General features: G+C 47.9%; 1 protein-coding gene across 3 annotated transcripts in view; it reads right to left on the minus strand.

The window, feature by feature from the left end:
• Positions 1-15,065, minus strand: part of CNTFR (ciliary neurotrophic factor receptor) — an 822,875-nt gene that overhangs the window by 349,122 nt on the left and 458,688 nt on the right. For all 3 annotated transcript variants that reach the window (XM_088458405.1, XM_088458403.1, XM_088458404.1), the window contains one exon: positions 13,083-13,172. In XM_088458405.1, the coding sequence (XP_088314531.1) occupies positions 13,083-13,172 (90 nt within the window). The remainder of the gene's footprint in view (positions 1-13,082; positions 13,173-15,065) is intronic.

A 15,065-nucleotide genomic window follows, 5' to 3' on the forward strand; every position in this document is an offset into this window, starting at 1 on the left:
ACACACTAGGGGGTAATTTTACTAAAGTGAGAGTTTGTAGAAGTGAGTAATATAAGAGATGTTGCCCATAGCAACCAATCAGATTCTAGCTATTATCTTCTAGAATGTGCTAGTTAAATGTTAAGTATAATCTGATTGGTTGCTATGGGCAACATCACTTTTAAAATTCACTTCTAAAAACTCTCACTTTAGTAAATTTACCCCTAGGGTTAATTTGTGTTGGGAGCCTATTGTCAGTATATTTTTGGGAGCGTGGGAGGAAACCGGAGCACCCAGAGGAAACCCACGCAAGCACAGGGAGAATATACAAACTACGCACAGGTAGGGCCGTGGTGGGAATCGAACCCATGACCTCAGTGCTGTGAAGCAGTAATGCTAACCATTACACCATCTGTGCTGCCCTACACATTATGTATCGGCTCACAGGTATAAGCTTATGCCCATCAAAAGTCTTAAAGAACACTTTAAAGGCGGTTAATCCTGCAGCCCATAACCCGTGATGACAGTGAGCACTGCTAGTGCTGGCGGTAACCCCTGCTGTCAGGAACCCCTGCTGGCGGTAACCCCTGCTGGCGTAAACCCATCCGCCCGTCAGTCCTGTTGGCAATAACCCTGCAGGTGGTGAAGTTTTGTGTACATGGGAAAAGCTATGTATCAGGTCTCATGATGGTCCTGGTACTTGTGCCTGTACTTTGCTTTCATTTCAAGATGGAGAAAATTGAGGAAAATCACTTAATGACGTTCAAATAAATATTCCTAACCCCATCCAATGCTGAGCCTGGTCACAGCAAGTCAGCGCACATCCCTGTTTCTCCTACAGCAATGACAATCTACACAATGGGGCTAAAAACGTGCTTTTATAAATTGAAATTGCAGGAAAGTGACCTAAAAAATAAGAAAATGTGTCCCTATTTATTTTTTTACGTAATACCAAGTGGTAGATCTACAGTATTAAAGCTTCTAAAACAGATCAGCGGTGGTGTTGCCCATATCAACCAATCAGAATGTGGGTATAATTTCTCTATTGCATTCTAGAAAATAAATGACATAATGTGATTGGTTGTTATGGGCAACACCCCACTTTCCATTTTGAGACTGTGGGGCTAATTCAGCAGTGTACCCCATGACGATCCCAGCACTTCCACCGCCGTTACAGTGCTGGGATCGCAAGTGCAGCAGGGGGTGTCATACAGGAGATGTCATACAGGGGGGTGTCATACAGGGGGGTGTCATACAGAGGCTTTCATACATGGGGCATCATACAGGGGGTGTCATACAGAGGGTGTTATACAGGAGGTGTCATACAGGAGGTGTCATACAGAGGGTGTTATACAGGAGGTGTCATACAGGGGGTGTCATACAGAGGGTGCCATACAGAGGGTAACATACAAGGGGGTGTCATACAGGAGGTGTCATACAGGAGGTGTTATACAGGGGGTGTCATACAGAGGGGTGTCATACAGAGGGTTTCATACATGGGGCATTATACAGAGGGGTGTCATACAGGGGGTCATACAGCGGGTGTCATACAGAGGGTGTTATACAGGAGGTGTCATACAGAGGGTGTTATACAGGAGGTGTCATACAGGGGGTGTCATATAGAGGGTGCCATACAGGGGGGTGTCATACAGGAGGTGTCATACAGAGGGTGTAATACAGGGGGTGTCATACAGGGGGTGCCATACAGAGGGTATCATCATACAGGGGGGTGTCATACAGGAGGTGTCATACAGAGGGGTGTCCTACAGGGGGGTGTCCTACAGAGGAGTGTCATACAGGGGGATGTCCTACAGGGGGTGTCATACAGAGGGGTGTCATACAGGGGGATGTCATACAGAGGGGTGTCATACAGGGGGTGTCATACAGGGTGGTGTCATACACGGGGTGTCATACAGGGAGGTGTCATACAGGGGGGTGTCATACAGAGGGTGTCATACAGGGGGGTGTCATACAGAGGGGTGTCATACATGGGGTGTCATACAGGGGGAGGTCATACAGAGGGATGTCATACAGGGGGGTGTCATACAGGGGGGTCATACAGGGGGGTGTCCTACAGAGGGGTGTCATACAAGGGGTGTCATACAGAGGGTGTCATACAGGGGGTGTCGTACAGGGGGGTGTCGTACAGGGGGATGTCATACAGGGGGGTGTCATACAGGGGGGTGTCATACAGGGGGGTGTCATACAGAGGGGTGTCATACAGGGGGTGTCATACAGGGGAGTGTCATACAGGGGGGTGTCATACATGGGGTGTCATACAGGGGGGTGTCACACAGAGGGGTGTCAAACAGAGGGGTGTCATACAGGGGGTGTCATACAGGGGGTGTCATACAGGGGGGGTGTCATATAGAGGGTGTTATACAGGGGGGTGTCATACAGGGGGTGTCATACAGGGGGGTGTCATACAGGGGGTGTCATACAGAGGGTGTCACACAGGGGGTGTCATATAGGGGGTGTCATAAGGAGGGTGCCATACAGAGGGTGCCATACAGGGGTATCATATAGAGGGTGTCATACAGGGGGTGTCATACAGAGGGTGTCATACAGGGTGGTGTCATACAGGGAGGTGTCATACAGGGGGTGTCATACAGAGGGTGCCATACAGAGGGTGCCATACAGTGGGATGTCATACAGAGGGTGTCATACAGGGGGTGTCTTACAGGAGGTGCCATACAGAGGGTGCCATACAGAGGGTGCCATACAGAGGGATGTCATACAGAGGGTGTCATACAGGGGGTGTCTTACAGGGGGGTGTCATACAGGGGGTGTCATACAGAGGGTGTCATACACATAGAGGGGGTGTCATACACATACAGGGGGTGTCATACAGAGGGTGTTATACAGGGGGTGTCATACACATACAGGAGGTGTCATACAGAGGGTGTCATACACATACAGGGGGTGTCATACAGGGGGTGTTATACAGATACAGGGGATGTCATACAGAGGGTGTCATACACATACAGGGGGTGTCATACAGAGGGTGTCATACAGGAGGTGTCATACAGGGAGTGTCATACACATACAGGGGGTGTCATACAGGGGATGTCATACAGAGGGTGTCATACAGGGAGTGTCATACACATACGGGGGTGTCATACAGGGGATGTCATACAGAGGGTGTCATACACATACAGGGGGTGTCATACAGAGGGTGTCATACAGGAGGTGTCATACAGGGAGTGTCATACACATACAGGGGGTGTCATACAGAGGGTGCCATACAGGGGGTGTCATACACATACAGGGGGTGTCATACAGGGGGGTGTCATACAGGGGGTGTCATACAGGGGGTGTCATATACATACAGGGGGTGTCATACAGGGGGTGTCATAAAGGGGGTATCATACAGAGGATGTCATACAGGGGGTGTCATACAGGGGGGTGTCATATAGAGGGTGTCATACACATACAGGGGGTGTCATACATGGGGTGTCATACACATACAGGGGGTGTCATAAAGGGGGTATCATACAGGAGGTGTCATACAGGGAGTGTCATACACATACAGGGGGTGTCATACAGAGGGTGTTATACAGGGGGTGTCATACACATACAGGAGGTGTCATACAGAGGGTGTCATACACATACAGGGGGTGTCATACAGGGGGTGTTATACAGATACAGGGGATGTCATACAGATACAGGGGATGTCATACAGAGGGTGTCATACACATACAGGGGGTGTCATACAGAGGGTGTCATACAGGAGGTGTCATACAGGGGGTGTCATACAGGGGATGTCATACAGAGGGTGTCATACAGGGAGTGTCATACACATACGGGGGTGTCATACAGGGGATGTCATACAGAGGGTGTCATACACATACAGGGGGTGTCATACAGAGGGTGTCATACAGGAGGTGTCATACAGGGGGTGTCATACAGAGGGTGCCATACAGGGGGTGTCATACACATACAGGGGGTGTCATACAGGGGGGTGTCATACAGGGGGTGTCATACAGGGGGTGTCATATACATACAGGGGGTGTCATACAGGGGGTGTCATAAAGGGGGTATCATACAGAGGATGTCATACAGGGGGTGTCATACAGGGGGGTGTCATATAGAGGGTGTCATACACATACAGGGGGTGTCATACATGGGGTGTCATACACATACAGGGGGTGTCATAAAGGGGGTATCATACAGGAGGTGTCATACAGGGAGTGTCATACACATACAGGGGGTGTCGTACAGGGGGTGTCATACTCATACGGGGTATGTCATACAGAGGGTGTCATACACATACAGGGAATGTCATACAGAGGGTGTCATACACATATAGGGGGTGTCATACAGAGGGTGTCATACACATACAGAGGGTGTCATACAGGGGGTGTCATAAAGGGGGTATCATACAGAGGATGTCATACAGGGGGGTGTCATGCAGGTGGTGTCATACACATACAGGGGGTGTCATACACATACAGGGGGTGTCATACAGGGGGGTGTCATACACATACAGGGGGTGTCATACAGAGGGTGTCATACACATACAGGGGGTGTCATACAGGGGGGTGTCATACAGGGGGTGTCATACACATACAGGGGGTGTCATACACATACAGGGGGTGTCATACAGGGGGGTGTCATACAGGGGGTGTCATACACATACAGGGGGTGTCATACAGAGGGTGTCATACACATACAGGGGGTGTCATACAGAGGGTGTCATACACATACAGGGGGTGTCATACAGAGGGTGTCATACACATACAGGGGGTGTCATACACAAACAGGGGGTGTCATACAGGGGGGTGTCATACAGGGGGTGTCATACACATACAGGGGGTGTCATACAGAGGGTGTCATACAGAGGGTGTCATACACATACAGGGGGTGTCATACAGAGGGTGTCATACACATACAGGGGGTGTCATACAGAGGGTGTCATACACATACAGGGGGTGTCATACACATACAGGGGGTGTCATACAGAGGGTGTCATACAGAGGGTGTCATACACATACAGGGGGTGTCATACAGAGGGTGTCATACACATACAGGGGGTGTCATACACATACAGGGGGTGTCATACAGAGGGTGTCATACACATACAGGGGGTGTCATACACATACAGGGGGTGTCATACAGAGGGTGTCATACACATACAGGGGGTGTCATACAGAGGGTGTCATACACATACAGGGGGTGTCATACACATACAGGGGGTGGCATACAGAGGGTGCCATACACATACAGGGGGTGTCATACACATACAGGGGGTGGCATACAGAGGGTGTCATACACATACAGGGGGTGTCATACACATACAGGGGGTGTCATACAGAGGGTGTCATACAGAGGGTGTCATACACATACAGGGGGTGTCATACAGAGGGTGTCATACACATACAGGGGGTGTCATACACATACAGGGGGTGGCATACAGAGGGTGTCATACACATACAGGGGGTGTCATACACATACAGGGGGTGGCATACAGAGGGTGTCATGCCTGCTTGCAGCTTTGTGTTTCCTGCTGAATCAGGCCCGGTGTTTCTTGCTTTGATGCTAAACCACTTTTCCAAATCTGCAAAAAGCCAGATCCTACATTCATGTTTTCATAATTAAGTATTTACTTATATCTTATCTTATCTTATAAATAAAATGAATGTGTCTGTCTGTCTGTCCGGTTATGCATTCGGACAACCCTGCACCGATTGGGATGAAACCAACACGAGGTGGTCCAGTTGGAGCCTGGTCAGGGCTTAGGGGGTTAGGGTCTCAGTCGGACCTCCCGTTGGTGTACGCTGGGCAGCACTTTGACCCGGGGAGCCTGCTCTAAGCCTTCCACTGGATGGATTTGGATGACATCACATAATAAAACTTAATAACTTGAAGATTTAAACACGGGCAACGCCGGGGACTTCAGCTACTGTATATATCTATTTATTTTTACTAATTTGATAAAAATGCATAATAAATATACAGGAATAATACAGGAGACTCACAGGACATATTTTCTGAAAGGCAGGAGATTTGGCATTAGAACACCCCTTCCCCCTCATCCCGTCACTGGACTTCCCCTTACTTTGTGTAGTCTAAGCTGTTATATTCTGTGATCACTAAACAATCGCTACTAAGGGGCCACATCATTTCATATAAACCAGTCCCGACGGTTACCCTTGAATCTGTAAGGTGCCAGGATGGAGTAGATAGGGGAGAAGCATTTTATAAATCTGGTGACATCACTGCATTGTCGTTGGGGTGACATCATCAAGATCCAACCCCTTCCGGGTGTGAGCGACTGCAGCTATAAGGGGGGACTTTTAGGTTAGTATCCATATTACATTGAATACAACCCTGTGACATTGAGGACTCTGAGGCTAGCAGCACATGGATGCTTTGCCATTGTACACTATACATGCCATCACAGGCACTGTTGTTTGGGGAGATGGGGCTCACTTATAAATATTGCTATGGACCCCTTAAATCCTACCCATGCCCCTATAACCACTAGACATGACCTGTCTGCCCATCTAATACCTATCATGTATATGGTCCGGGACAGAAGCTGTTTTGTGCTTATTTTATGTTGGAAAATAGAATATTTGTTCTAAAAGCGGCGTCCATGTGCCTACGCTGCTACCTGTGTTACCTTTGGCTCAGATTGTATGGAACAGGCAATTGACACTTTCTAGCAATGAGTCCGGAGCCAAGACAAATACTGTACCAGCCGTCCCGCGCCTCACCCATTACCCACAGACCGTTCTGCAGGTCTGCAGCCTGGGAGACAAGGGCTACAGAGGGCTGCTAGGTCCTAGAAATATAAGACTGAAGCTGAAGGGTTTTATTCACGGAGGGCAACCTAACCGATGAGGACTTATTACATGTCTATGGTTACGCTAACCCCACCCTTCCCTCTCCTCCCTAACCCTCATTTAGGGGTGCCTATCCCTAACCTCCCCCCTTAGTGCCTAAACCTAACCGCCCCATAGGGGTGCCTAAACCTAACCCCCCCTCCCCGCACCCTAAACCTAACCCTCCCGGGGAGGTGCCTATCCCTAGCCTCCCCCCTTAGTGCCTATCCCTAACCTCCCCCCTTAGTGCCTAAACCTAACCCCCCCTCCCCGCACCCTAAACCTAACCCTCCCGGGGAGGTGCCTATCCCTAGCCTCCCCCCTTAGTGCCTAACCCTAACCTCCCCCGTGGGGTGCCCAAACCTAACCCCCCCTCCTCGCACCCTAAACCTAACACCCCTGGGGAGGTGCCTGACTCTAACCTCCCCCCCTAGTGCCTAACCCTAACCTCCCCCCAGGGGTGCCTAAACCTAACCCCCCCTCCCCGCACCCTACACCTAACCCTCCCGGGGAGGTGCCTATCCCTAGCCTCCCCCCTTAGTGCCTAACCCTAACCTCCCCCGTGCGGTGCCCAAACCTAACCCCCCCTCCTCACACCCTAAACCTAACACTCCTGGGGAGGTGCCTGACTCTAACCTCCCCCCCCTAGTGCCTAACCCTAACCTCCCTCCAGGTGTGCCTAAACCTAACCCCCCCTCCCCGCACCCTAAACCTAACTCTCCCGGGAAGGTGCCTGACTCTAATCTCACCCCCTAGTGCCTAACCCTTACCTCCCCCCCATGGGTGCCTAAACCTAACCTCCCCCTCCCCGCACCCTAAACCTAACTCTCCCGGGAAGGTGCCTGACTGTAATCTCACCCCCTAGTGGCTTCCTATGAGACACCTGTGAGAAGATACCGTTTCCTATTGTGTCATCTATGGACGTGGATTGTGGGCGTCTCAGTCCTAGCACATCTGGACGCGCGGATGTCACCAGGAAAAGTAGCAGTATAGGCATAAAGCCAAAGATGGGCAAACACCAATAGACACAGATACGGGCGCAAATACGTCCAACTCGGTATGGGCTCCAGAGTGAATGATTGAGCGTCAGTGGGCACAAGTCCCCTCATAGTGGACATTTATAGTCATTATCATACCTGGCCCCATTACTTATGCATTTTGTGGCTTGCCCATCCAGCAGTATCTAGTGGAACTACCGCCTCCGCTATGTATTAACAATTAATCCACTCTAATGTTATCATGGTGTACGGGAGGCTGCAGACGCTGACCTGAGCCAGGCTACAATCAGAGCAGCCATGACACACTATGCAAATAATACACTACAGATGGTCCAATTGGCTGCGTTTCCGGTCTCCAAACACTTACAGTAGTTGAATTGGTTCTAGGTTTCAGAAATTTTCAGAATTGTGCAAAGTTTAAAACCTAAAAAAAAATCTCTCAGTTCCAATCAGGGTCTTTTGGTGACTGTGCTGCAAACTGTTTGGGGCTATTCCATTTTGTTTTCAATTTTTGAGCATTTCTCTAAATAGGACATATCCCCTTCAGTAGTGTCTTACGAGTCTATTTACTAAGCAGTGTTAGGAGACAGAGTGAAAAGTGATAAGAAAGTGACAAGGTGCCATCCAATCAGCTCCCAACTGTCATCTCACAGGCTGCGTTTGAAAAATGACAGTTGGGAGCGGATTGGCTGGCACCTTGTCACTTTCTTATCACTTTTCACTCTGTCTCCTAACACTGCTTAGTAAATAGACCCCTCTATGTTAAAACTCTTTTCTGTTTTGCCATGTTCCCCTGCAGTATGTTTCCCCACCCCTAGGGTCTCCTAATTTGGGAGATTGTAAGCTCCTAGGAGCAGGGTCCTCCTCCCCACTGTCCCACAGCCTCTTCTCTAGCACTTCTATGACAGCCTTCACCTTCCCAGCTGTACTGTGTATGGGGAATTGTGTTGCTAATTGTTACTTGTGTTCTGTTTATATTTTTTTTACTGTATTGTAATGTAATGTTCTGTATACCCTGTACTGTATGTACGGCGCTGCGGACCACTTGTGGCGCCCTATAAATAAAATGTAATAATAATAATAATTTGGGAGCTGCAATTCTGTATCCTGCCAGAGGGGCTGCTCTTCTGATGATGTTCTGTAGCCAGGTGTCAGGTGATCCATTATTCATTCATTACCAGCATGGACAACACCTACCTATTAACAGAGGTATTCAATATGGGTACGATAACACAGTTTTTGCGTTAATATCGGAGGTATGACGTCATTATCGCAGGTTTTACTTTTACACCGTATTCAATTTCAAAGACTTATCGCTGTTTTGAAAAGTCTTTGATAAAAAAAACAGGGATAACTTTTCACCATGGAATAGGTGTCGAAAAAAAGTGCAGAATTGGAGTTTAGGGGTGCAGGCTTAAAAAAAATAGCCTGCATCCCTGGGACTGACATTTAAAAAAGAACTGTGTCAAAAAAAAAAAAAATAGGGACACCCCAAAAAAATTAATTTAAAAATTGGGGTGGAAAAAAAATGGGAAACAATTGTTTAACAATAGGGAAATAGGTTCAGGGCTATTCTGCAAGTATGCGGCACGTGTTTTCTAGAATAGAATTATAGCGGCAGGTGCACAAATGCAGAATTTTTAAAAACTTACTTTAGGGACATAAAAATATCCTAGAACCCATTTTCCTGTACCCCAAATTTGATGGGACCACTTAAAAAAAACGAAAAAATTAACCTAAGTGCTCTTCTGCATCACTTCTTCAATGTCGGGAAAAAAAACACCTGCTGCGGCTATTTAAATCCCCGACTTTCAATTAAAGGCTAAAACGGGGGTACCCATAGTGATCCCCCATGTTTTTACAACTTTAGGGGGGTCTTACAATTTATTTAAGGAAAAATTCATAACTTTACGCAAATCCAACTTCGGAGTTTCCCGTTTTTGTTAATTTTATATTGAATATGGGTATAAGCGGGCGCGCGCCCGATACATTAACGCAGGTAAAAACTCCGATATGAAACGTTAACTTGGACAGTGAAGTAAACGTTTCATATTGAATACCCCTCTTAGTCTGCTGGATCCCAGCACTCTTAGCTGGGTCATTAATGTTTCCTGTGCTGGACTGGTTGTTGTTACATTCATCTGCCTTTGTCTCCAGTCTACCACAGATCCTGTCAGTAATTAGGATTACTCTGTCTGCTTTCACATCCCTCTGTCTGGATTCTGGACTTGTCCATTTGCAACCTGCCCCTGTTCTGTGCCAAGAACTTGCACTATAATCACCTGCTAGCCGCTTCTGACCCAGTTTGTATTGAAATTTTTGCTATTCTGCCTGCCTGCAATGAACTATGGCCCTCATTCAGAGCCGGTCGCTATTTGCGGTCGTTCGTTCAAAAAATAGGGGTGGCTATTCAAATGAACCGTTCGCTGTTTGCGGTCTGTTCACGCCTCTAGGTCTGAACGAGCGAACAAAACTTGCGGTCGTTTTTTGGGAAACTACGCCCCCTGGCCGCTCGCATCCTACGTCATGTCCGCTATTTATTAGATTAATCGAGTACATCGACCAGCGTATGAACTGCTCGCAATTCTTGTGGTTGGTTTTTGCTACCGCAATCTTGCGAGCAGTTCTGGCTATAAAATAACCCAGGGACGTGGTCAATGATGCTGCTGTATTAATTATGCACACCCATAAAACGCCCGTTTTGACCTTTAAGCACGCCTGCGTTCGGATCTCCACTCCCCGTTTTCAAGCACCTTCCCCTGTTACCACCCACATACGCCTCCTCCTGTCACTCAAAATAGCAGGCATTCGCTATTTTGCGAGGACATGAATTTCGGCCGCACTGACTGGTTCGCGCATGCGTATAACGATCTGTACGCATACGCAGTTGGGCAAACATCGCTTGGAGCGAACGAGCGGCCGCTTACGAGCGGCTCTGAATCAGGCCCTATACCCTGAGTTTTGTCCTTGTATTATGCAGCCTGCAAGGGATTCACTTAAAAACCTGCATTTACGTGTACTTATGTTAAATAAACCTTTTTGTGCACCTGCAACTGGTTCTGATCAGTGTTTTGGTTTATGTACATTGTGAGTTCATAACACTAAAGCTGCATATACACACACAACGATTTTGTTACCAACGATTTTATGAACGATTTTCTGGCAGATTATCGGTCAGATTTGTTAAAGTGTAATGAACGATTTTTTGAAGTACAAACGATTTTTGTAACTTCCCTTAATGAAAATCGTTCAGTTGGTCAGTCAGAATGAACTACAAACGGGAACGCACATGAACGATAATCGTTCATCGCTATAACTCAGAAACTGAACGATATTTTTCAACGATTGAACGATGACGACTTTGTTATAGTTAAATCGTTCAAAAAATCGTTGCGTGTGTATGCACCTTTACTCTTGGGATTCCCACTGTTCTCCTGTAATCCCCACCTGTGTGACAAGTACAATCCCTGTGCTTCTGAACATCTTCCAATCTCGTGTATTTATTACTAAAGCTCGGTACACACCTATACAATTATCGGGCTGATCACCCGATATTGACTGATTGGACCGATAATTGAGTAGGTGTGTCCCGAGCTTTAGTAATATATGCACAAGGCTATATAGGTGTGCATGCAGGAGCCATAGCCGATAAACGGCTTAAAATGTTCCCGCAAACGGTCGGATTGGGAGGTCGCGTCTTATGAGTAGATTAACATTTACTGTAAAGTGCCCGACCTCCCGATACTCTGATCAGATGGCGGCTGAGTCCTCACAATGACCACAACAAGAAACCAGCTACGTTTTCAGAACGGATCCTGTGATTAATATAAAACGGTTTCAGTCATATTTTTGCCAAACGCTTTCTAAGAACGGCAGAACCTCCCATCGGCACATTTGCTGCATAATGAATTGCACATATAATTTTTTTTTTGTAAACGGGACTTAACCACTTGCCTGGCGTGGTTGCATCAACTGCGCCCCCATTAGGCTGGGCTTTCCCAGAGATGGTAACCCCTGATGCTAGCAGTCAGAAATACCCAATACGCAGTTGCTAGGAGATTATCTTCCGGCAACCGCCAACCTCAGGGGTACCTTGGCGCCCCTCTGCACCCGCGGCTCCTCCTCTAGTATCCCGATCACTGCTGGTCAGGGAAAAGTAAATACAGCAACGCACACGGCCTCTGCCCTTCAGTGTGCACCGATCACAGTTTCAGAACGATTTACTGTTATATCGGGGGAACCTATGTTTACGGATATAGATAATAAAATTATAACAAATAACATGATTCCTTTTCATTATGGTGATCCCGCGTCCATCCAGAATATTGATAAGCAGCCCCTGTTTTGTAGGCGGGTCGGGGTCGATGGTGAGTGACAGCACGCCCCCTTTGGTGGGCGTGCCGGGGGCGTGGCTGCCCAGATGGAGGCGTTCCCATGGGAACGCCTACCGTCTGGGGCCGGCCCCACTGACATCACTAGTGATGTCAGTGGGAGTGATTTTGGCTCTGATAGAGCCAAAAGCACTCCGGCTTGCGGCAGATGAGACCCTACCACAAGGGTCTCGTCGCAAGCCCGAAGGTCGCGATGGTCTTGACCATCGTGACCATCTTTCTGGCCGCTCACATAAGCTGTGGGTGGTCACCCACAGCTATGTGAGCGGCCAGGAGGCCGCTCCATTTTCAGCTAGGACGGCCCTGATTCACAGCGAGCGCTCTTGTCAGAGCGTCCAGCTCTGAATCAGGCCCGGAGTTCCGGTGACCATTCTGAGTATACTTATGCCTAATCAGATGGCCAATGTCTTCCTGATGGGGATCTGATGATGCGTCTCTGGACGCAATACTCAGATCTGCAATGCCTTCAGATGCCTCCTGCGGCATTATGAAATTTTCGCTTTGCTGCTGCGTCAATGCAAACAGACTGTGAATCAGGCCCTATTTTCCTTACAGAGGAGTTGGCGATCGCAACGGAATATCCTGCGCTGTATAATAAACTGTTAATAAATATATACATTTATAAACCAAATTCAGAATGCAGTCTATACATTCCTAGTAATATAACAGGTTTGACATTTTGTTATGCACAAGATTGCGCCCATCGCTGCGATGTGACAAGGGCACTTTTGCCAACATTTACATTTTAATTTAAAAAAAACCTAAAATAAATGTCCATAAATGTCGAGGTCTAATCAATAATATAGAACCTAGCAGCCATCCTGCTCAGAGTAAGTAAAAAACAGTGCGGTCGGTGACTTGTTAGTAAACCTGAAATGGTTCCTTACCTCTTTGCGGGCTGCGACCTGCGCGCTGAGTCTGGGTGCGGTCTAACGTTCCAGATTCTGAGACGAACGTGTGGGATTTTGGCCTTGCTTCTGCGGACAGAAGGAAAGATGAAGAAGGATGAGTGGAGAGTAGTACATAGGGGCAAAATGTTCCAAAGGTTAATGAGAGCGAGCACAGAGGAAATAAATGTGATGTGTAAGTATCAGGCTCAGGGTAGACTGCTGACCAGGCCCATTGCTAATGTCACACTGACAGTAATCAATCTAAGGGGCCTATTAATCAAGGCGCTGTCACTTTGTCAGCAGGAATCTGCTGAATGCGGACAGCTTGTGTAATAACATTCAGGCCTGACTCAGTGTCAATTTCGGACTCCAGCAGCAGTTCTGCGCACAAGTTGCACTACGCATGGTGTGCCGCAACCGTTTTGGCGGCCTGGCGCAGGCAACGACGTAAAAAAAATGGATCAGATTTTCCTTCCCCCCCCCAGACGGATTGCACAGATATATCTATAGGTGTGTACGCAGCCTTATAAGACTATCGCCATAAATGTAAAATCGCTCTAGTGCGCAGCCAGGGCGGGTCGCTACTTTGATCATATACATTTTTTGCACTTAAATAAAACTGGAAAACAACATTTTTGCTACTTGCTGTTGTAGGCTAATATGGGTGCGTCGATTCCAAATCTGAAATCTAAATGTACCTATCACTTCAGGATGTCACGTTATAGACATTACCGACGTTTACATTGTACATGTTTTATACAGTGTTTGATTTGTTACACAGATATGTTTTATACAGTGTTTGCTATGTTACACAGATATGTTTTATACAGTGTTTGATTTGTTACACAGATATGTTTTATACAGTGTTTGCTATGTTACACAAATGAAACTGAAGCCGCATTATTTTACTTAAACATTAATAATGATCAAACACACCGTTTGGGTTACATCTAAACTAGGTTTACACATTAAATGAACATATTCAGGGGCGTCTGAACGATTTTACATTGGGGGGGCATGCATGCGATGACCGGCGGAATGCATCACATTGCGAGTGCCATGTACCATGCATCCTGCCCATTATCTGTTATTTCCAAGAAAGTTCTTCACCACTAACACAAAGGCATCCAAGCTGCCAACTCAGGTGTATTTATCACTGATGTGAACTCTGGTATCACTACTCCCGCTTTCATCTTAGCATCAGACCAGGGGCGTAGGGAGGGCGACTCCAGTGGAGCGCAAGCTCCAGGTGCCGCAGCTGTCCGGAGGTGCCGCACGCTGCTGTGTACCCGGCAGCTGTCTTAGCTGACAGCCTGCCGGGTGCCAGCATTGAACTGTGAGTGCTGGCCTCCGATCGCTTCAGAGGCCAGCGTTCCCAGTAATGCAGTGCGCGGGTGACGTCATGACATCACCCGCGCACTGAAGAGCTGGCGCAGCCCGCGCCTGCTGGATCGACGGCCGCGATGGATCAGGTAAGTACTGGGGGGGAGGCAGAACTACAGGGGCACTACTGGGGGCTCTGCATTTGAGAACCTACACAGGGGGCACTGCATATGGGCACCTACACAGGGGGCACTGAATAAGGGCAAAACTACAAGGGGCAGTACATAAGGGCACTACTACATATGGGCACCACTACAGGGGGCTGCCCCTAATCTTTATTTTCATTTTTCTTTACTTTAATCTAGGGATGTGCAGGCTCGGATAGGTTCGAATTTGCACGCCGAGTTCGGATTTTTCCCTCCAAAAACGAGACTAAGAAAGAGGCAAAACGTCATCATTCCTGGACTTTTGTCTTTCTCTTCCTGAGTCCCGTTTTTTGGAAGGAAAAATCTGAACTCGGCGTGCAAATTCGAACCTATCCGAGCCTGCACATCCCTATTTAATCCCATATGGACCCGCCTCCTCCCTGGAACACTTGAGGGGGGCGCGACAGCATGTACGTGCTCCGGGCACCCTGTCTACAGGCTACTCCTCTGC

Source organism: Taudactylus pleione, unplaced genomic scaffold (assembly GCF_031769625.1).
Source record: "Taudactylus pleione unplaced genomic scaffold, aTauple2 ptg000830l, whole genome shotgun sequence".
Taxonomy (NCBI): domain Eukaryota; kingdom Metazoa; phylum Chordata; class Amphibia; order Anura; family Myobatrachidae; genus Taudactylus; species Taudactylus pleione.